General features: G+C 44.4%; 1 protein-coding gene across 1 annotated transcript in view; it reads right to left on the bottom strand.

The window, feature by feature from the left end:
- The window catches only part of MSANTD1 (Myb/SANT DNA binding domain containing 1), a 40723-nt gene that overhangs the window by 2968 nt on the left and 12967 nt on the right, over positions 1-24788 (bottom strand). The window contains exon 2 of the mRNA XM_063459852.1: positions 7138-7410. Coding sequence (XP_063315922.1) covers positions 7138-7410 — 273 coding nt within the window. The remainder of the gene's footprint in view (positions 1-7137; positions 7411-24788) is intronic.

Below are 24788 nucleotides of genomic sequence, written 5' to 3'. Positions count from 1 at the left end.
TGGCGACCCAGGACATCCTTGAGCCAGGGCCGGATTAAGAGCACAGTGGGCCTGGTGCTGACAATTATGATGGGCCTAATTACGGAATCTTATCGACCAAAAACACTAAAACAGTCATACCTCCCAAGCATCATGTATCTGATGGAGATGGTGCTGGAGGGAAACTCATAGTATGCAGCTATAAGAAAACTCTATGCTAATCTCTCTCTAATTCATGCTTTCATCTTTCAAGTAAATCCATAACCCCTAACAGCAGTGTCCAGTGAAGCAGGAAATCAATGGGCGCGGTGTCACCAATGACAAGCACCAGGGCCGGACTGGGATAAAAATTCGGCCCGGGCATTTTGTTATCACAGCGGCCCACTAAGAAGGGGCGGTGCAGAGAGGGTGTGTTTTGTCGTCACTAACGACAAACACGCCCCCTTCTCAAAGTGCAGGCCAGGGCAGACCATGCGCAGAGCTCTGCTAAAGAGCTCTAACATGAGAAAAAAGCCCTGTATTTGTTCTGCACAGTGCAAGCAAATTTAATAACATGCTTGCACTGTGTTTCCTTGCAACTTGTCTCTGGTGTCTCTATAAATGGATACCAGGAGACAAAAATGCCAGGAAAGAGTATCGTGTTGTGTTTGGAGCCTGCTTGTGGGATTGTGTGTGTGTGTGTATAGAGTGAGCTGATTGTGGTGTGGTATTGTGTAATAAGGTCGGTTTTAGTCGTGTTGTGTTTGTGGTGTAATGTAATGCATATGTGGCTAGGGTCTGTAAAGAATGTGTGTATAGGGGATGTAGCAAGTGTGTGCATACAGGCTATAGTGTGTGTGTGTGTGTATATGTGATGTAGTGTTTGTAGAGAGTGTATGTTTAGGGGTGTAGTATGTGTTTGCTTACAAGGAATCTAGTGTGTGTATAGGGTATCCAGAGTGTGTATGTCAGGAATGTAGTGTGTGTGTGCGTGTGTATATATATATTTGGAAGTATTGTGTATGTGTGTGGTGCAGTGTGTTGGGGAGGTTCGGTGTGTATGTGAGGGGTGCAGTATGTGTGTATGATGGATGCTGTGTGTGATGTGTGTGAGGGTGCTGTGTATGAGGGTGCTGTGTATGATGTGTTTTGTGATAGTGCTGAGTGTGATGTGTGTGAGTCCTGAGTTTGATGTGTGTGAGAGTGTTGAGTGTGATAGTGCTGTGGATGATGTGTGTGAGTGCTGAGTGCTGAGGGTGATGTGTGTGAGGGTCATAGGCGTGCGCACGGGGTGTGCCGGGTGTGCCTGGGCACACCCTAATCCCCGTGGCACGCCTATGTATTGAGTCCTGCAGGAACAGCGTTCCTGCACTTTTATTTGAGCAGGAACGCTGTTCCTGCAGGCACTCAGCTCCCCATTCCTCCCCCTATGGGGGGGGCAGGTGGTGAAGGACCCCCACCCCCCGGTCAAGCGCCGGTCTCCACTCAGCCGCGGCGAGGGAGCTGTGTGCTCTCTGCTTCCTCTCGCCGCGCGCTGTTTGCTGATGCTGGGAGCCGGAATATGACGTCATATTCCGGCTCCCAGCTACAGCAGACAGCCCACGCGGCGAGAGGAAGCAGAGAGCACACAGCTCCCTCGCCGCGGCTGAGTGGAGACCGGCGCCTGACCGACCCACTGGACCCCAGGGACAAGTCCACCAGCACTCCAGGTAGGGAGGCTGGGTGGACATATTTTAATTAAAAAATAATAATTTGTGTGTATGTGTCTGTGAGTGATTGTGTCTGTGAATGTATGTATGTGTGTGTGTCTGTGTGTATGTGTCTGTGAGTGATTGTGTCTGTGAATGTATGTGTGTCTGTGAGTGAGTGTGTCTGTGTGTATGTGTCTGTGAGTGATTGTGTCTGTGAATGTATGTGTGTGTGTGTCTGTGTGTATATGTCTGTGAGTGAGTGTGTCTGTGAATGTGTGTGTGTGTGTGTGTGTCTGTGTGTATGTGTCTGTGAGTGAGTGTGTCTTTGAATGTGTGTGTGTGTGTCTGTGTGTGTGTGTCTGTGAGTGAGTGTGTCTGTGAATGTATGTGTGTGTGTCTGTGAGTGAGTGTGTCTGTGAGTGTGTCTGTGAATGTGTGTATGTGTGTCTGTAAGTGTCTGTGAATGTAGGTGTGTGTGTCTGTGAGTGTGTGTGTGTATGGGTGTGTGTCTGTAGGTATGTATGTATGCGTGTGCACGCGTATATATGTGTGTGTCAGTGTATGTGTCAGTCTGTGTGTGCACGTGTATATATATATATATATATATATATATATATATATATATTTATATATATACACACACACGTGTATATTATTTTTTTGGGGAGGTGGAAAAAGAGTTCCCACACTTTATTCCCCAGGACTTCACCGGAGATCTCTGGATCTCCCCTGTCGGCTCACGCAGAGTCGGCGCTATCTGAGTGCCGGCTCTGCTCTAAGCCTCCATGGGCTGGAGGGGAGATCAAAGATCTACCTCACCAGCCCACAGCAACATGGAGGGAGGCAGTAGAGGACCCGGGGAGCTCTAGACAGCAGCTCCGCCAGGTTCCTCTCACGAGATCTGAGCTATGCCACGGCAACACTCAGATCTCGCGAGAGTTAACTCTAGCCCCGCAGGCTAGAGTTCACTCTCCACTGGACCACCAGGGATGGCACATGGCAGCAAGGATCCCCCCTCCCTATATAAGGTCGGGAGGGGGGATATTTACTAATCTGCCCCCACCTCCACAATCCCTCCAAACATACAGCCCGCACGCTCACACACACAGTACACTAACCGCACCCTCACAAACACACACAGCACCTTTACAAACACACAACACCCTCACACCCTCACACACAGCACAATATCCACACACATCACACAAACGGCACCATCACACGCACACGCACACATCACACAAACAGCACCCTCACACACACAGCACCCTCACACAGCACAGTAACAGGACCCTAACAAACACACACACAAACACCCTCACCCACATAGCACACTACCAGCACCCTCACACCACCCTCACAGAGCACACGAGCAGCACACACATACACAGCAGTGTATGTGTGTGTGTATATGTGTGTATGTATGTGTGTGTGTGTGTATATATATATATATATATATATATATGTGTGTATATGTGTATATATATATATATATTACATATATACACATGCGCCGTGTGTTTGGGTTTTAGGGTGCACACCCTAATGCAATAGGCTGCGCACGCCTATGGTGAGGGTGCTGTGTGTGAGAGTGCCGAGTGTGATAGTGCTGTGGATGATGTGTGAGAGTGCTGTGTATGATGTGTTTTGTGATAGTGCTGAGTGTGATGTGTGTGTGAGTCCTAAATGTGATGTGTGTGAGAGTGCTGTGTGTGAGAGTGCCGAGTGTAATAGTGCTGTGGATGATGTGCGTGAGTGCTGAGTGTGATGTGTGTGAGAGTGCTGTGTATGATGTGTTTTGTGATAGTGCTGAGTGTGATTTGTGTGTGAGTCCTAAATGTGATGTGTGTGAGAGTGCCGAGTGATAGTGCTGTGGATGATGTGTGTGAGTGCTGAGTGTGATGTGTGTGAGAGTTCTGTGTGTGATGGGTGTGAGAGTGCTGTGTGTGAAAGTGCTGTGATGGGTGTGAGAGTGCTGTGTGTGATGGGAGTGAGAGTGCTGTGTGTGAAAGTGCTGTGATGGGTGTGAGAGTGCTGTGTGTGATGGGAGTGAGAGTGCTGTGTGATGGGAGTGAGAGTGCTGTGTGTGAGAGTGCTGTGTGTGAAAGTGCTGTGATGGGTGTGAGAGTGCTGTGTGTGATGGGAGTGAGAGTGCTGTGTGTGATGGGAGTGAGAGTGCTGTGTGTGATAGTGATGTGTGTGAATGTTAGAAGGAATTGAGTGTTGGGGGGGTAAAATAAAATAAAAGAGTATGCATTATGTCCCCCCTCCCTTCTTACCTTTAGCCTGGGAGGGGGGGACCGGCATGCTGGTGAGTGGGAGGGGGGGACCGGCACTCCGACACCATCCCTGGTGGTCCAGTGGTGAGTGAACTCTAGCCTGAGGGCTAGAGTTCACTCTCGCGAGATCCGGTCGTTGCCATGGCAACGCGCCGGATCTCGCGAGAGGAACCCGGCGGAGCTGCAAGATAGAGCTCCGCCGGGTCCTCTACCTCCCTCCCCAGCCGCATGTCTTTCCAAGTGGGCCGGTGATAGTGCCGGCCCTGCATAAACCGGCAGGGGAGATCCTGGGGCTTCCCCTGCCGGCCTCGGCCCATGGCCACCGCGGCCCACCGGGCATTTGCCCGGTGTGCCCGATGGCCAGTCCGGGCCTGACAAGCACGCCCCATCACAAAGCGAGCATGTTGGTTCAATGCTCTTCCAGGGAAGACCATGCGCAGAGCTCTGCTGCAGAGCTCTAGCATGAGAAAAAGGCCCTGTATTTGTTCTGCACAGCGCAAGCAAATTTAAAGGGACTCTCTATTGCCAGGAAAACAAATCCATTTTCCTGGCGCTGCAGAATACTGCAGTGCCCCCCTCCCACTCACCCCCTATCCCATGTTGCTGAAGGGGTTGAAACCCCTTCAGTCACTTACCTGAATCCAACGCGATGTCCCTCGGACAGTGGGGGAGACCTAATGCGCATCCTATGGGGATTCCGGAGACGCTGGAGGTCCTCATGCATAGAACCCGGAAGTCCCTCTAGTGGCTGTCTCATAGAAACTGCAATAATTACACTTGCAGGGTTAAGGGTGATGGGAGTTGTCATCCAGACCACTACAATGGGCAGAAGTAGTCTGGGTGCCTGGAGTGTCCCTTTAATAACATGCTCGCACTGTGTTTGCTTGAAATTTGTCTCTGGTGTCTAGAGGGGATACAAGGAGACAAAAATGCCAGGAAAGAGTATTGTGCAGTGTGTGTGTGTGTGTGTGTGTGTGTGTGTGAGGGTGATGTGAGGGGTGTACTGTGTGTGCAAGAGGGGTGCAGTGTGTGTGTGAGGGGTGCAGTGTGTGTGTGTGAGGGGTGCAGTGTGTGTGTGAGAGTGCTCTGTGGGTAAGGGTACTGTTTGTGTGAGGGGTGCAGTGTGTGTGTGTGTGCTGTGTGTGAGTGAGTGATGGGTGCAGTGTGTGTGTGAGGGTGCTGTGTTTGGGTGAGGATGTTATGTGCATGTGGGAAAGCTGTGTGTGAGGGTGCAGTGTGTGTATGAGGTTGCTGTGAGTGTCAGGGGTGCAGTGTGTGTGTGTGTGTGTGAGGGTGCTGTGTTTGTTAGGGTGATGTGTGTGTGTGTGTGTGTGAGGGGTGCTGTGTGTGTGCAAAAGGCGTGCAGTGTGCGTGTGAGGGTGGTGTGTGGGTAAGGGTGCTGTGTGTGTGTGTAAAGGGGTGCAGTGTGTGTGTGCGGTGTGTGAGTGATGGGTGCAGTGTGTGTGAGGGTGCTATGTGAGTGTGAGGGTGCAGTGTGTGTGTGTCAGGGGTGCAGTGTGTGTGTGTGTGTGTTGTGAGTGCCAGGGGTGCAGTGTGTGTGTGTGTGTGTGAGTGAGGGTGCTGGTGTGTGAATATGTTTGGAGGGCTTGTGTGTTGGGGGGCAGATTATTATCTATATATTAATTAAAAAAAATAAAGAAGCATTGATTATATCCCCCCTCCCTTCTTACCTTTAGCCTGGGAGGGTGGACTGTGCTGCCATCCCTGGTGGTGTTAGTGGTGAGTGAACTTTAGCCTGTGGGGCTAGAGTTCACTCTCGCGAGAGACCCGGAGCGTTCCCATGGCAATGCTCCGAATCTTGCGAGAGGAACCAGGCGGAGCTTAAAGATAGAGCTCCTCTGGGTTCCTCTCCTGTCTCCCACCCACTCTTCCCTGCCGGTGGCTGAAATACACCACGTGTGGGCCGGTGAGGGAGATCTTTGATTTCCCCACTGGCCCGTCATGGAACACAGCGGGGCCGGCGCTCGGATAGTGCCGGTCCTGCATAGGACGGCAGGGGAGATCCAGTGATCTCCCCTTTCGGCCTCAGCCCGTGGCCCACCGTGCATTTGCCCGGTGTGCCTGATGGCCAGTCCGAGCCTTCTCTATGTGTAACTAAAAAAATGTTTGAGAAATCTATTTAGAAGGTCTTAATACATTTTGTTAATGCATATTTTTAACCCCAGGATAACCTCCGACTGTGTGTTCCAGGCAGTTAACAATCCTTGTAGCTTAATGTTTTGGCGCATATGCAGACTTGATTTAGGTCAGGTGCCTATAGGCATGTAATTCTAAGGTGCCCCCTGCATTTCCCTCTCCCCACCAAAGATTATAGAACAGAAGATAAATTTAGTTTTTTTACAGCTGTCCATACTCTTATAGCATGTACCAATAGACGTCCGCTATTCACATGCACACACATACTACACTGCAAACTGTCATATCCACACAAACACACACAACCCCACAATAGCCTCCCTCTCATATATGCAGTTCTACAAGCAGCCTCCAACCCAAAGGTGCAACCCCACAAGACGAGGAATACCCTACCCTCACACATGCAACACCACAAAGAGTCAAATACCCCCACACAAACCACACAAGTAGTGTCCCAACTAACATGCAACCTCCACATACTCCACCCTCTTACAGCCCCGAACCACTTATCATTCAATCACATGCACCAAATTTACATACATCTATATGGAGGTGCATGAAAGAAACTGGTCTTGGGGCAGCAGGGATGGTACATCTGGCCCCGGTTGTCCTCTTCTTTTATTGCAGGCTGAATTGCTTTGTGGTTTAGATCACTCAATGCTATCAATAGCTGAGCTGTGTTTGTTCAATGATACAATGCCTGGATTGTCCCTTTAACCTTCCTATCCAAGGCAAATAAATGTATGTATAAAAAAGAGAACTAAACATTATAGACAGCAGAGTGTGGAGTAGAACATTGGAAGGAGCAGCCCTTAAGGAAGTCTAAAAAAAAAGTTTAGATTTTTTCCAAGGATTTTACATTTATGTAAAATTCTTCAAACCATATTTCCCATTTTTGGTTCACCTGATATCAGCCACACACATTTGCTTAGTGTACTTGTTAAGTAACTGATGTAGCATTTTATATACTATATAGGATTTCTGTACTATTACCTGAAGAAGTGCTATAATTTGTTAAAACACTACAACATGCAAAATCCATTAACATTTACCTCAGTTTGTATGACTGCAGACTGGTGGAGCTTTCTGAATGATCGTCTTCGAAACATTCTTCTCTCTCCTCGTATGTAAACTGATTGTAGGGTAAGTAGAGCGGCGTAGATTTAGCAGAAGGGGATTGTGAAGCTTCTGTTTGAGAAGTGGACGGCCCAGCTTGCTGCCTCCCGTCACTCTGCTCTGGCAGCTTAGACAAGATCCGATCAATAGTTTTAAAGTAAGGCCAATCAGGATGAACAGACTCCCCATCGCTCATGCATTTCAACTTTCTAGAAAAGGAAAATAAGAAAACAATCAAATGTAAATAACAAGATTTAACAGCCAACAGCCTGATCTAGAGGATATATATTGTCAGGGTATTTATATCGGCAGACATATTGTGCTATGATAGAAATTAAAGTGTATATTGCCTGAATCATTCTGAACAGAGCAGACTCCATTTTGTTATCTTCAAGCTAACAAAAGACACAAGATTTCTATCCTTTCTGTAAAACTAACCACTTTGCCAGAGCTAAAGGAATGCTTAGTATATACAAACCTGTTGATAAGAGATGAGAACGAGGGATGGACAGACTGTCTAAATGCTAATGGAATATAATTAATTCTCAAACCAGACATTTATGACAGAGAAGATTAAATAATGTAATTTTACTTTCGATATTGTATAACGTCCCATTGTAAGTTTAGGGGTCATATTTAGTTATAACTGTCATATTAGAAATTATAGCAGAATTTGCCAGACACATAGTCTGGACAAAACTTAAAGAAACACTTTGAACTGACAGAAAACTTAAGTTATAGATAACCATAAAGATAAGCTAAATGACGTCAAAATAGCCACCAGGAAAAGTTAACTCTTTCCTGGATAGGCATGTTTAGTGGGACGAGACTGCCCTCTATAGACCAAATACTTAAATTGCTATCTGGAAGGTAACCACACCTCCAGTTTTCTATTGGTCTATCACCTAGTGACGAACAGAGAATGTTTCCCTTTAAAAGTTAAGACAAAGGGAAGAGAGAGAATGCAAAGGAAGCAAAGAAGCAAGAGGTGAGCAGTCGGGGGCAATGCAGACAGATATCCACTCCAGGGCACTCAGAATTTCTTACACACCAATCACACATCCATTCAGTTCCTGAGACTACCTGCTCATCAGATGAGAATGTCTACTCAACTGGTAATTATACTGGTTTCATTTAATTAATCTAAATTAATTAAAATTTTCTATAGCATGATATATGACTGGATAAATCACGATCAGATTTCGATATTTAGAAATCTTAGTTACTAAAGAATATATAATTAAGCATTCTATTCTGCAGATGGAAAGTAATAATTATATATATTAATGTGACATATCACATGTTAGCATATTGTGATATTTATCCAGGTGTATTGATTTGCCCTAAAATAAGATAAAATTTCTGTTTAGGCAAGTTAAAATTCTGCTTATAGAACATGGTAGATTACTCTTATTGGATGGTTCCAGGAAATGACTAATGAGCTGGTATAAATGTTATTTTATTTAAAATTACATGAGAATAGGTCTTAATTACCTAGGAGGTCTAACCAGCATTGAAAGGGTTATTCTAACTGTCAGCTAAAGTTTTATGGCCTTAAGCTGCAAGCTCTGTGTGTGAAACTTTCACTTTCTTTCTGTGAACTACCGTCATAAATCTTCTCTTGACAGCTAATGTTGTAGATTCTATACTGTGTTAGCCAGTGGAATGTATTGTTATGTACATGTTATACTAAATATTCATTGATTATTATCACGCATGTTACATATTATTATTATTTAAATTGTCACAATAAATTGTATCTATTTTTATAACAAATTGTGATTTTATTTATATGGAATACATTTCACTTACACGATAACGATCTGAGAATTGAAATAGTGGACAATTCTCAACTGTTTACTATTATTATCCCATAAATATCCCCACAATATGAAGACCAAAACACATTTAGAGTTATGGAATATTATAAAATATAAATACAAAACAAACACTAAATCAAAGTATCCTTAGATTGTTTTGCTAGAAAACCTGAGCAATACAGAAAGAGTTATGGAAAGAAATAATGGAGCTACTTCTAACACCAATTATAATCCATTAGCTATAATTTATCAAACTCCATCATTGTACTGGACTGCTTATCTCACCTATTGACACTCCAGGCTGGACTGGCTTACGTTCATTTATTGCAGCCTATAAGTTGCCCATTGCCACCCATTACAGGCCGGACCCAAGTTTGCCCTTCTTTGTTCACACTATGCACATTCTCAACATATCGTGGCATTGGCTTGGGTTATCACCAAAGCTGCACAGTTCACAGCCCACTTTATCCACAGTGTGGCAGGAATGTGTGCACATTTTGACCGTCCACTGTGAAATCCCAGACATCCCACTAAACTCATCTACCACAGTCATAACGCAGAGAACATCTACGATTACAGCTTTTGCCCACCTTGACTCAGACTCTTTTCTTGAACCGACTGCATTTCAATCTGCAATGTAGACTTCAGAGGTTCCACCACAAAGCCAAAACTGGCCTACATCATAAACCAAGCTGTTTCCATACTCTATAAATCATGGTCTCTATGCAGGACTTATTACCACTGCCACTTGTGAAGAACGAGTGGGAGAACTAGCTGGATTGGTGGCGATGCTGTCTGAGGACCCCTACATTACAACTGGAAAGACGGTGCACCATCCCTGTAACCTAGAGTTTGGCTTTGCTTCCTTTCCTGCCACCCACACCAACATGTTGCAATTACATCCTCTGATCGATTCTTATCTGTATACATTTATATATTTTTGTAAAAAAAAAAATTTTATGTTGACCTTGCTTGCTTTATGGCCAATCTATGTAAAGCTCCACCTCCTAAACTGGATGTTGTGATCCTCGGAATAATGGTTTACATACAGTATTCTCAAGCTCCCTGTTGCACCCCTCATACTATTAATTTCTTGTCTCTGGAATGTACTCATGTGTTGATGATTTGCCTGCCTTTACTTACTGATGAATCTTCCTTTCTGCATTGCCCCCTCGACCTTCTCTATTTCTGGGAATGCCACTATAGTACGTTACCAAATACCCTAAACAAACCTTATTGATGGAATGTACACTTATATGGCATCATTCAAATAAATGAGCTCTCACTGACATTTTACGACAGAAACCATATGCTTGTGTTTTTGTAGAACATATTGAGCAACTCATTACCATATTTTATCATCTTGTTATACCCTTTCCCTACATATTGCATTATTATACATAGATCAGCCCGGTTTCATAACTTGCCCTTGCTGCCATCCGTAATTATTTATTCCTTGCTTGTTTATTGAAAAAGTTGAATAAAAGACTTTGCTCACTTACATTACTTAAAGTATTATTTATTATTATTGTACTATTCCTTATTTACATGTACATGTACTGTTGCACTCTATGGCTTGTTGTTATTGCATTTGATTTGAACCTGAACCATTATTCTCGATAAAAAGAATGTTAATGATATTTGTGCTTCTGCAGTAACTATTCTGGAAGAAAAGGCAAGATTTACAGCATCATCTTTACTATCTTATAAACCAAGTACTTCTGCAAAGGAATGAGATTAGTTAAATATTAAAAAGAATAATAGATAAAATTCGGTAAATTGCCAGTTTTTACTTTGTTTTGTTTGTTATTTAGACATAAATGAATAGCGCTGTATAAAGTTGATGTTTTAGTATGTAAACTCGATGCTTTAAAAAACAAAACGAAAAAAACTTTTAATAGTTGTGACGGACCGTCTGGCACCATGACCGGGTGCCTCCGCCAATCGATTTCCTAGTACTCACAAATACAAATTAGAGTGAATGATACCAGCATGGGAGAAGGTCAAGCTGAATCAGGGAACCAGAAATCAGCAAATTACAATGGTACCAGAGCACGTGAATCACATATAACTGAGCGACACACACAGAACTACACAGGGAGAGGAAGTGTCAGGTTTATACAGGTATGTCCATGGGTGATACATGGGATTCCACAGTTGCATTCCGACAATGTCTCGTTGACATCTTGCCATTGTTAGGTGACAGGAGTGTAATAGGAACAATGACGGAGCATCTAGTATCAAAAGGGCTGCAATAAGGGACATTGCTAGGATCCAGAAACACCTGGGGCATGAGACGGTTGAGAACAAAGGAAAGCTTAATGACTTCTACATTGACAGAGAGGTATATATATCTCACGACCTTCCCATGTTCTGCCCTGTCCTCCCTACCCATGAACAGCATGCTGCTACTGCCGCTCTCCAGGAAATCAATAAAAGCATAGCCCGAAACAAGCACATGCTGCACAGACAGTCATTCAATGCGACCTAGCCTTGCTACCTCACTAATAGCACCCTTTCCTGACAGTCAGATGGGGGGCCACTAACTTCTCCCGTTAAATTGCCTGGTGTAGCACCATACCACTAATCTTTCTTTTTATAATAGGAAGCAGTTGCCTGATTTTAAATTTTAAATAATTAAAAAACCTATTATACACATGCTCATTCCACCAACTGTGGAAAATGTGGGTAAAGAGCTCCGTATCCAGGGCTTAAGATCCCCAAAGTCCGTCCTTCGCAACGCCTATGTCTGTAACATGCAAGTCCATAGACATGACAAGAGATTGGCAGAGGAAGGATTCTATTTTCCCCCTTTGTGCTACTATATTACTACTCTTCTGTTACATATTGTATGATGACCTGGATTCCAAATACCATCCGTCTCCTGTTTCATTGCCGCACACAGTATGTATTATTACAGGAAAATTAGTCTTGTTCAAGGTTTCCAAAACCTTAGCAAAATTGAGAAGAAACAATATTAGTTGAATTATTGTGCATGTAAGCACACATAATGACACCCTGGCTCTCTGGGGCGTATATTCCTGGAATCTCTAATTGTAATGTCTTTAATGGGCTAATTTTAGGAGATTTCCCCCCAGGCACATTTGTTCCATGTACACAGTAAAAAACTCCACTCACTGATGCTCGTTATAATTATTTCAGGATTTGCCTGTCTGCTGCAAGATTACTACCAGCTTATCCTCTCACTACAAACCAAGTAGAAAAAGGAACAAAAAATCTGCGTTTGGCTTGGAAAAAGACGCTGTTGAATCCACCTAGTGATTTGAGGAACAAGGAAGGTAAGGGATGTGCTGCAGTGCGAAACGCGTAGCTTACCACGATCTGTCCTGCAAGAGGGAGCTTTTCACTGTATGTCCAATGTAATTTCCATTAGAAGATTATTGCTCAATAAATATTTTTGGAAGGAACGGGCAGTGAACATAATTTTTGTGCACACCGCTTGCCATTGTTTTTACACAGTAACTAGTCCAATATACGCATTCCCATTTAAAAAGAAGATAAATAGAAATAATTGTCACGTGTAAATCCTATATAAATTATGGGAACAAACTGGTGAAAAGGGAAATTTTCAAAATAAATTCACCTGATATTTGCAGGAAAACTTATAGACACCTGTACAGTAAAGTGCATATTGTCCAGAGTTGTCCTGCCTGTGTGTATAGGATGACGCAAAAGCATCTTGGTGCCACCTACTCCTTCCTCCCGCCAGTTTGCAACTTTTTCTCAATTATGAAGCTTTAAGTATGAAACTAAAACAAGTTGAGGATTTACAACACCTGGCTGAGCAGGCACCCAGAGCAATTATCATGCTCCACTGTCTTACTTTGTTTTATTTTGTGACCCACACGGCATAGTGCCACGAGTAATCCCCTTTCACCACAGTTAGGCAAGGCTTAATGCAGGGGTTCTCATATTCTCACTCTCATCCACATATAATTGATGACGAGGGCCAATAGCATACTATCTCCTGTGTTAACCCTAGCATGTTATGTTATACTATGTTTTCATTCATTTTACTCAGCTCCTACCTAGCACATAACATGCTCCATGTAATAACTTAATTCTCTTTCAACTTGTAATCACTCGGATCTTATATTCAGATCCACAGTTAAGCCTGCTTTATTATACATATAACAATGTGCACTGTCCTTATATGCCATGGCACAATATCTTGATGTATGTTCCTACTATGCTTGCCGCTGCCGTCATGGCATCTCAAGCCTGCATGTCAATCGTTGCACAATGAAAATAAAGAATTAAAAAAAAAAAAGTTGAGGAGTGTAGTTAGGTTTAGGAATGATCATTAATTTGCTTGAGATGAATCTGTAGATTTAAAAAAAAAAAAAAAAAAACCTAGCATGAACAGCAGGTACAATTAAAACTGCCTCAATAAACTACTCATCCACAATGGAGGCCGAAGTAATTGTGAGCACATCAGAACATTATAAAGAGACTGTATTTACTTAGAGATTAAACCTTGGTTCAGCATTAGACTCATTTTTCTTCTGACCTCAGCACTTAGTTGGACTTTATCCTTAGCCAAACCTAACGTGAATTAATTTTAATGTCCTCTGCGTCTTCCAAACAGGCTTCAGATAATCTCTTTTTCTCTTTCTCTAACTCTGCACATACCTTAAATTAAGCGATTTCCCTTTTTTTAAAACAGAGCTACAGTTTCTGAGGGCTTTTGTGTGGTTATTTCAGAGATCATGATGTACCAAAAAGAGGGTGACGAGGGGGCGGGGCCGGGCCGCGGAGCTGAGCGGCAGTAATCCACGCTAGCTCCAACCTTAAACGGCATAAAAGCTTTAAAAAAGCCGAAAAACCCCAAAAAGGCCAAAGGAAATATTACCTTTTAAGAGCACTGAGAGCCGGGGCAGCATAAGGCGCATGGGGGAGAGAGAGGGGCGCCGGCCCGGTCCCGCTCCCCCCCCGGCCGGTAGGGGTAATCCCGGCCCATAAGTCAGACCTTCAAAGGCTGGGGGCGATGACCCGCATGGCGCGGGGCCCCATCCTAACGGGAAACCAAGATGGCGGAAACACACACGCGGCTGAGAGCAGGGACTCATCCTTTTTCAATCCTGGGGACCAAGCCCTGAGATGGCATAACACAAATGGTCTGCTGAAATAATGCACGTATTATACTTGCTACATACCTTACATACATATATCAGCTTTATAAAAGTTAATATGCTATTTGTGCCACAGTTGTGTCCTAGGGACCGAGCCCTGAATTATGCAAAAACGTGCAACGTTAATCCTGCCTGAGTAATTAGCGAGATACATGTTATTAATTGCCTGTATAGGCTAACATATACAGATTCACTATAAATTGACTACACATACAATTTAGTGTTGGAAACAGCGTATATGCATCGGCTATGATTTAGCTGTTAATCTTACTGCTACCGCACGCAGACTGACATACACGGTACCCGCATATGTTTTAAAAATCTGCATCTAAAACTTTGACAGAGCAACTGATTAGATACCTGCCGTTAATGGCCTTTAATATAGTCCTACAAGAATGCATACAGCATCTAAACCCGACATGATTACGTTTGTTTTAGGTCTTTGTTAACTTAAAGTTACTTTACTTAATGCTCAATCTTTATAGTTCCGTAAAAACTTGTAACGTTAATCCTATCTGAGTAACTAGCTAGATAAATGCTATTAATTGCCAGTATAGGCCAACATATACAGACTTATTATAAATTGATTACTTATACAATCTAGTATTGGAAACAGCGTATCTGCCTCGACTATGATTTAGCCACTAATCTCATTGCTACCGCACGCAGACAGACATACACGGTACCCAGGCCCGGATTAACATAGGGGCTGATGGAGCTGCAGCTCCAGGCCCAGGCCCATGGAATAGGCCTATTGGTTTTAAAAAAAAAAAAAAAAAAAATTTTTTTTTTTTTTTACATTTTTTTTTTTTTTTTTACACACTACTCTTAGGGTTGCCAGGTATTTCTCATGTATTTCTTAGGGTTGCCAGGTATTTCTCAGAAGTATTTCTCAGGTATTTGAGGCTGCCTAGCCGGTGCCGGTATTGCAGTAATACCGGCAATACAAATGTCTGTCTCAGTATAAACATAGTTTATTCCACAATACTAGCGCCGGCCAGTAGGGGTCGCTGTTTGTGTGGAGAGAGGCAGTGATAAGAAGTTACGGCATCTCCCTCCCTGCATCTCTCTACTCACTGATCCGCGGGGACCAGTTCTGCACAGAGAGTCCAGACAGCAGCTCCGAGACATGGGGACGCTGAGACATTGGGACACTGGGTAACATGGGGACCCTGAGCATGGACGTCCGCAGGAATTTTTCCGGGGGGGAGGGGGGACATAATTGTAATGACATCCATGCTTGGCCCCTTTTTGACAGTGTCATGAAAGGGAAGGAGCATAGTCATTTTCACATAAAGCCAGGGTGAATAGCGTTTTCACAACTATGGTGTCAGGAATATATGTTTGTATTCCTTACACTATAGTGTTCCTTTCATCAAATTACAGGAACATTCTGGTCACCATAACAACTTTATCTAAATGAAAATGATGTGATGCAAGGAGGCCCCTGGGTGCTCTTTCTTTGAAGGGGTTAAACCGCTCTCAAATGGTTTACCCCCAAAGGCTTCCTTCAGCTCCAGATCTCCAGGTCGCTCAGTGGTATTCAACTTCTGAAACAGAGTGTCAGGAAGTGCAGATTGACGTCAGGCATGGGTGCTGCAGATTGGCTAGAGTGGTCAGCTGACCCTCTAAGCCAATCGCTAGTTCCCGATTCATAAAAATGTTTTACGTTTTTATGAATGGGGAGCTACTGATTGGCTTAGAGTGCTAGCTGACCCATCTAGCCAATCAGCGGCACCCCTACCCAGCGGCCCTCTGTGTTTCCTGACACTCAGTAAATAAAAGTGAACACATTAACACTGATATTGTTTGTTTTTACCTGGGGAGATGAGAAGGTCCAAAGTTTCCCTGCCAGGCCCAGGTACGAACGCCTAATGATGTGGTGTCCAGAATGAAGTGCTCCAATCTAATTTTCTTCTCCTTCATTTGACACAGTCTTCTTTGCCTTCTGAGGCTCCTTCTGCTCCTTTACCTTTCTGCTCCTTTCTGCTTATTTTGCGCCCTTCTGCTCTCTTTCTGATCCCTTTCTGCTCCTTGATGGCCCTTCCTGCTTCTTGATGGCCCTTCCTGCTTCTTGATGGCCCTTCCTGCTTCTTGCATACCCTTCCTGCTTCTTACTGCCCTTCCTGCTTCTTTCTGCCCCTTCCAGCTTCTTGCAGCCCCTTGCTGATCCTTTCTGTTCCTTCTGATTCTTCCTGCCCCTTCCTGCTCCTTGCTGCCCCTTCCTGCTCCTTGCAGACCCTCCCTGCTCCCTCTTCCTACTCCTTGCTGCCCCTTCCTGCTCCTTGCTGCCCCTTCCTGCTCCTTGCTGTCCCTTCCTGCTCCTTGCTGCCCCTTCCTGCTCCTTGCTGCCTCTTCCTACTCCTTGCTGACCCCTCTTGCTCCTTGCAGACCCTTCCTACTCCTTGCAGACCGTCCCTACCCCTTCCTGCTGCCCCTTCCTATTCCTTGCTGACCCCTCCTGCCTCTTGCAGACCCTTTCTGCTCCTTGCTGACCCCTCCTGCTCCTTGCTGCTCCTTCTACTTTACCCTCCTGTTCCTTGAAAACCTTTCGACCCCTTCCTGCTTCTTGCTGCCCCTTTCTATTCCTTGCTGGCCCCTCCTGCCCCTTGCAGAACCTTTCTGCTCCTTCTACTTTACCTTCCTCTATGCGGTCTCCCCCACCCCCCATCCCTCACTTACCTGCTCTGTAGGCTGCCTCTGTGCTGCTCCCCTGCGGTTTCAGTCATGAGAGAGAGGCAGGGATAAGCTGTAGCTTCCTGCCTTTCTCCATTCACAGCGCCACCTACTGGCCAGCGCTGGTATTGCACTGTATTCTCACACTAAAACGAAAAATAGCAGCACAAGCTGAAAAATCCGGGGGGCCAAGTACCCCCTTTACCCCCCCATTCGGATGCCCATGACCCTGAGACACTAGGGACACAGTGGCCCCATGTCTCCCAGTGGCCCCTAGTCTGTGTCCCCATGTCTCCCAGCCACTGTCCCTAGTGTCTCAGTGTCCCCATGTCTCCCAGTGTCCCCATGTCTCTAAGTGTCCCCTAGTGTCCTAGTGACATCAGGACACATGGAGACATGAGGACACAGACTCAAAGGGACACTGGGAGACATGGGGATACAAACACTAGGGGACACTGGGCGACATGGGGACACTGAGAGGCATGGAGACACAGGGAGACATGGGGACACTGGGCGACTGAGACATAGGAGACATGGCAGTGTTCCCATGTCTCCCAGCCAGTGTCCCTAGTATCTCAGTATCGCCATGTGTCCCTGGTGTCTCTCAGTGTCTGTAGTGTGCCAGTGTCCCTAGTGTCTCAGTGTTCCCTAGACTCCCAAAGTCCCCTAGTCTCCCAATGTCTCTGTGTCCCCATGTCTCCTAGTGTCTCAGTGTCCCCTAGTATAAAAGAAAAAATCTCAGGCACTCAATGTGATAGATTTAGGCAGGTTTATTGGACACCGCAACGTTTCGACCTGTACCCAGGTCTTTATCAAGTCTCCAATGTCCCCTATGTATCAGTGTCCCCTATGTATCAGTGTCTCAGTGCCCCATGTCTCTCAGTGCCCATAGTGTCTCTGTGCCCGTAGTGTCTCTGTGCCCGTAGTGTCTCAGTGTCCCCTAGTATAAAAGAAAAAAATCTCAGGCACTCACTGTGATAGCTTTAAGCAGGTTTATTGGACACCACAACATTTTGACCTGTACCCAGGTTTTTATCAAGTCTCCAGTGTCCCCTATATATCACAGTATTTCAGTGCCCCATGTCTCCCTGTGTCCCCTCGTGTCTGTCACCCAGTGTCCCCAAGAGTCTCAGTGTTCCCTAGTATCTGTGTCCCCATGTCTCCCAGTGTCCCAATGTCTCTCAATGTCCCCTAGTGACATGGGGACACTGGGAGACATGAGGACACAAACACTAAGGGACTGGGAGACATAGGGACACAGACATTCCCCCTTTTTGTGTATGTTCGCCCTTTCGGACGTTCTGGTTATGTGATTTGTGTCAGTAGCCCACCCTTTTACCGCATCCATAGACTTCCTGCTTTACTGGACACTGCTGTTAGGGGGTATGGGTTTACTTGAAAGATGAAAGCATGAGATTAGCAAAGGGTATGTGTTTTCTCATAGTTGCATCCTATGAGTTTCCCTACAGCATCATCTCCATCAGATACATGACGCTTAGGAGGTAGGACTGTTTTAGTGTTTTTGGTCAATAAGATTTTGTAATTAGGCCCATCATAATTATCAGCACCAGGCCCACTGGGCTCTTAATCCGGCCCTGACGGTACCCGCATATGTTCTTAACAATCTGCATTCAAAACTTTGACAGAGCAACTGACTAGATACCTGCCATTAATGGCCTTTAATATAGTCGTATAAATATGAATATAACGTTTAAACCAGACACGATTACGCTGGTTCTATGCCTTTGTTAACTCAAAGTCACCCTACTCAATGCTTAATTTATATAGTTTCATACGTCAGCGCACACACGTAAAGTTAAACTGTTAAATGGTGGTCGTACGTTAACGTAAAGAGCCTCTGCGTAGGCAAATTTTTGAATACTTGCATTTATCAGCATTATGATTGCCTTAAATAATAATGTAAAAATAAGAAACTGTATAAGGCTTGACTTTCTTTCACGCAGACCTGCACCGATTATTACCTGAGCTAAGTAAACGTAAAAGTGCTATGTTTACTATCAGCACTGAAATTGTTATTATGAGCTTAGATATGGTTTTTAACGCATCGCACCATTTCCAGCCTCGCATAAACTGCGCATTACCACTAAAACCCGTACGCTTATTGATGCGTTAGATATATGTGATAGCGTTAGCATAATCTCTGTAATTTATGCTGTGATGCTTGTAAATATATCTCTGCAAAGTTTGATTACGTTTATATGTTTTGATTAAATACGCCTCTGCGTAGGCGATAATCTGCATTCCTCCTTATATGCGGACAATTAAGCCTCTATGCAGGCGACAGTTCACCTTATCGAATGTTACTGCTTAAGCCCCTGCGTGGGCAACCACTTGCCTTAATATGAACCAGTTCATAACCCGCATTTATATTGTGAAACAATAAAAATATTCAAAACAAAAAGAGGGTGATTTTACCCAAGCTATTATCATGCTGTAGGTTTGTGTGTTTTTTTGTCTTTGACTCTTGTAGTAATGGGGATGTAATGTAATTCTGTTCCTGAATAGAACAGTTCATCTTATCACACTAAGTTTAAATCCAGAGAGGGGATTGTTTTTAATTTCTAAAAGGCATAATCTGTGATGTTATTTATACTTTTCCCATAGTATAATTTCCTAATAATTTCCTTACAGCTGCTTTGAGAATGGCTGAATTGTTCCAGTAAGTCATTCTGGTAACAGGAAGAGACCACAGTGCACCACTGGGGCCCCTTACTTGAGCAATTCCAGAGTACTATTTTTGAAATAATAGAGGCATTTCCTAAAAGGACCAACCAGCTAGAAAAAGGAAAAATGTTCTTCCAGGCAAGTAAGAGGGCTGGTTTTCTTGTCATGTTTAATTATATGAGTACACATTGACCTGGTTCCCGAAATAAACAAATGAACTTTCCAGACAGTTTGATCCTCCAGATGCTGATAATGAGTAAATTCATCCTACACTTCTTAATGATAGCATTGTAAAAGTTACTTTCTCTCTCCTTTATTCTCTTCAAAGGGTATTCTGGATTCTCAAAAAAAGATATCATTCGTATTCTACCACCTGTCAAGCTATACATACTCTTCGTAAACCCTTGCTCTTTATTCCTCTAAACCTGCAATGCACCTACACATATCCTAGACCACTTTGATGGTTATAAGCCAAACTTGGTGCCCAACAGTCAAATTACATAAAAGACTCCATAATTGTTTGTATTGTTGGTGCCCAATCCAAAATTCTTCACACTTTGCCTTGTGCCCTTCTTAACACTCTGTCTATACCGAATAGATCATGAACTCTTATTTATTAATTTTTTTTTGATCCTATGCATTACGGAGGGCACAGAGTGATCCTCATGGTCAACAGCAAATTTTCTAAAATGACACATTGCATACTGTTAACTATACCCATTCCAGCTGCCAAGCTGTCTAACATTTTTGCCAAGTAGTTGTTCTGCTTGCATAGGTGTCCCATGGTAGTAGCCAGTCCCATGGTAGCAGCCAGTTTGTCTAATGGTTTGTGAGATCTTCTGTGTCCGCCTAGTGTTCCACCCCATCTCTGGAGCAGTAAATCCAAGGTTTAATTTCACGTATCTCTTCTCAAATCATCAATTTACAATTGTTCCACTTCTTCTATCAATCCCCTGCTCCAATTCTCTTTGGCGGCCAGTAGTAATTCAAAGTGTAATTCATTGTTGATTCCTCAGCATCAATAAGCTGCAACATCTAGTTCTCTGAAAAGGGTTTGGTCCTAAAGAACATAATGCTTATGTAACAGGTCTTCATATAAACGAGTACTGTTCAGAAGTGTAGCTCAGCTTACTTGGGGCAGTCATCTTAATGCACTTTGCTCCATCAATATCTCTCTTTCTTTCCAAATCCACGACAGAAAATAGCTATGTCGGCAATTTGCCAGATTGGTACATGAGTGACAGTCAGTCATTCAGTAAGCATCTCCAGCTTACCGGTGGAATATTGTCACGACTGCTAGTGTGGTCCAACACGCAGAACTATGTAACATTAACATGAAAAATAGAAAGGAAATAAAAAAGGATAGAACGTAAACCGGTCCTTAGAATGGCCAGACTAATACGTTAGAGACAGAGAATGGTCAAGGGAAAGCCGAGGTCAAGGAAGTCAGAAAATACACAAATACCATTAAACAATCCAAGTCAGGGGAACCAGAAATCAGAGTAATCAGGAATAGCCAAGGTCAAAATACCGGAAATCACAAATACAGCAAGGATAAACGCACTCTCGGGAACCAGGACAGGAAACCATGACAGGGCAAGGTACTGGGGTTAATCAGGGATTTAAATATCCCTCTCTAGGCTATGATTTGTCAGAGGGTGACCTCTGAACCCAGAACGTGCGCGTGCGTTGACGTTGTGACATCGTGACGTCATATGCACGTTAGTATAATTTTGGGGGGCGGAGCCACGGATGGACGCAACCGCATGGTCTGCGCCATCTTTGTTTTGGTAAGAAAATGCGGAGGAGCGATTCCCGGCTCGGCGACGAGCAGGTAAGCTAAGCTTGTCGGCGTGATCGTGCAGGTCGGGCACAGACGCGCCCTGTGGCGAGCAGGGAGCCGTGACAGTACCCTCCACTCGAAGACCGCTCACCGGGCGGGAAGGAGCTGGCTTGTGAGGAAAGCGGTTGTGAAAAGGCGGGGAGCATGAACCCGGTCAGCAGGAACCCAACTACGTTCCTCCGGACCATATCCCTTCCAGTCAACTAAATAAGACAGAACACCCCTAGTGATCTTGGAGTCCAATATAGAGTGGACTTCGTATTCCTCCTGATCACCTACCACCAAGGGTGGACAGGGCCGCCATCAGGGGGTGATAACCATGACGATTGTCACAGGCCCGGCGGCCCTGGGGGGCCCGGACTGCTCTGGCAGTCCTGGGCCCCACTTTCCCTCTCTACACACATAGATAGCGAATATCGCTATCTATGTGCGCAGCCGCGGTTCTCCCCCGGCTCCCTGTTACCGTAGAGGGGGCCCAGGCAGCACACTGCTTCTCCTCTCTCCTCTCTGCTAATAACTCTTGTGAGACCCGGTTGCCATGGCAACGCTCCGTGGGTCTCGCAAGAGTTATTGGAGGAGAGAAGAGAAGAAGCAGTGTGCTGCCTGGGCCCCCTCTGCGGTAACAGGGATCCGGGGGGGCCCCCACCGGACCACCAGGGATGGAATCTCCCCCCTCCCTGGAAAAAGGTAAGCAGGGAGGGGGGAGAAACAATTTAATTAAATTTAAATAAAAAAAAAAAAATGATGTGAAAATGCCCCTTCCTCCCCCTCCCCCCAGATTGCACATTTACACACACACACACACACTACATACACTGACACAACACACACACTGCATACACCAACACAACACACACACTGCATACACCAACACAGCACACACTGCATACACTAACACAACACACACACACACACTGCATACACTAACACAACACACACTCTGCATACACTAACACAACACACACTCTGCATACACTAACACAGCACACACTGCATACACTAACACAACACACACACTGCATACACCAACACAACACACACTACATACACTAACACAACACACACACACACTGCATACACTAACACAACACACACCCTGCATACACTGACACAACACACACACACTGCATACACTAACACAACACACACTCTGCATACACTGACACAACACACAGTGCATACACTGACACAACACACACTGCATACACTGACACAACACACACTCTGCATACACTGACACAACACACACACAATGCATACACTGACACAACACACACACACTGCATACACTAACACAACACACACTGCATACACTAACACACACACTGCATACACTAATACAACACACACTGCATACACTAACACAGCACACACTGCATACACTAACACAACACACACACTGCATACACCAACACAACACACACTACATACACTAACACAACACACACACACTGCATACACTAACACAACACACACCCTGCATACACTGACACAACACACACACACTGCATACACTAACACAACACACACTCTGCATACACTGACACAACACACAGTGCATACACTGACACAACACACACTGCATACACTGACACAACACACACTCTGCATACACTGACACAACACAACACACAGTGCATACACTGACACAACACACACTGCATACACTGACACAACACACACTCTGCATACACTGACACAACACACACACAATGCATACACTGACACAACACACACACACTGCATACACTAACACAACACACACTGCATACACTAACACACACACTGCATACACTAACACAACACACACTCTGCATACACTAACACAACACACACTGCATACACTAACACAACACACACTCTGCATACACTGACACAACACACACACTGCATGCACTAACACAACACACACTCTGCATACACTGACACAACACACACACTGCATGCACTAACACAACACACACTGCATACACTAACACAACACACACACTACATACACTAACACAACACACACTCTGCATACACTAACACAACACACACTGCATACACTAACACAACACACACTCTGCATACACTGACACAACACACACTGCATACACTAATACAACACACACCGCATACACTAATACAACACACACAATGCATACACTAACACACACACTGCATACACTGACACAACACACACTGCTTACACTAATACAACACACACTGCATACACTAATACAACACACACTGCATATACTAACACAACACACACACTGCATACACTAATACAACACACACTGCATACACTAACACACACACTGCATACACTAATACAATACACCCACTGCATTCACTAATACAACATGCACTCTGCATACACTACACACTAACACACTCACTGCATCCACTATACTGACACACACTCTGCATTCACTACACTAACACACACTCTGCATCCGCTACACACTAACACACACTCTGCATCCGCTACACACTAACACACTCTCTGCATTCACTACACATTAACACACTCTCTGCATTAACTACACTAACACTTTTTTTACTGTAAGAACAATCAGGATGTGGAATTCTCTGCCTGAAGAAGTGGTTTTATCAGAGTCCATACAGATGTTCAAACAGCTACTAGATGCATACTTGCAAAGACAGAATATTCAAGGTTATAATCTTTCAATGTAGGGTAATATGTGCTTGATTCAAGGATAAATCTGACTGCCATTCTGGGGTCAAGAAGGATTTTTTTGTCCTAGCTTGTTGCAAAATTGTGCTTCAAACTGGGTTTTTTTTGTTTGTTTTTTTTTTGCCTTTTGGATCAACAGCAAAAAACAGGTGTGAGGAAGGCTGAACTTGATGGACGCAAGTCTCTTTTCAGCTATGTAACTATGTAACTATGTAACACACTCTCTGCATTCACTACACATTAACACACACTCTGCATTCACTACAAATTTACACACACACTACATTCATTACACTGACACACTCTGCATTCACTACACCCTAACACACACTCTGCATTTATTACACACTAACACACACTCTGCATTCACTAAACTATGCACACACTCTGGATTCACTATACTGACACACACTCTGCATTCACTACACTAACATACACTCCGCATCAACTGTACACACAGCATCCACTACACAAACATCCTGTATTCACAGTACATACACTACATCCACCACAAATTGAAACACTCTGCATTCACTATACACAGACACTGCGTCTAATACACACACTACATCCACTACAGACACTAAACACATTTCATCTAGTACATACAAACACTACATCCACTACACAAACACACACTACAAAACTGTACACACACTACATCCACTACTCAAACACTCTCTGCATTCACTACACATTCACACTCTGCATTCACTACACTAACACA

The sequence above is a fragment of the Pelobates fuscus genome, chromosome 6 (genome assembly GCF_036172605.1).
Source record: "Pelobates fuscus isolate aPelFus1 chromosome 6, aPelFus1.pri, whole genome shotgun sequence".
In the NCBI taxonomy this organism is placed as follows: Eukaryota; Metazoa; Chordata; class Amphibia; order Anura; family Pelobatidae; genus Pelobates; species Pelobates fuscus.
Note: the sequence above shows the minus strand (reverse complement) of the source record. Positions and strands in the feature narration are given on the sequence as shown.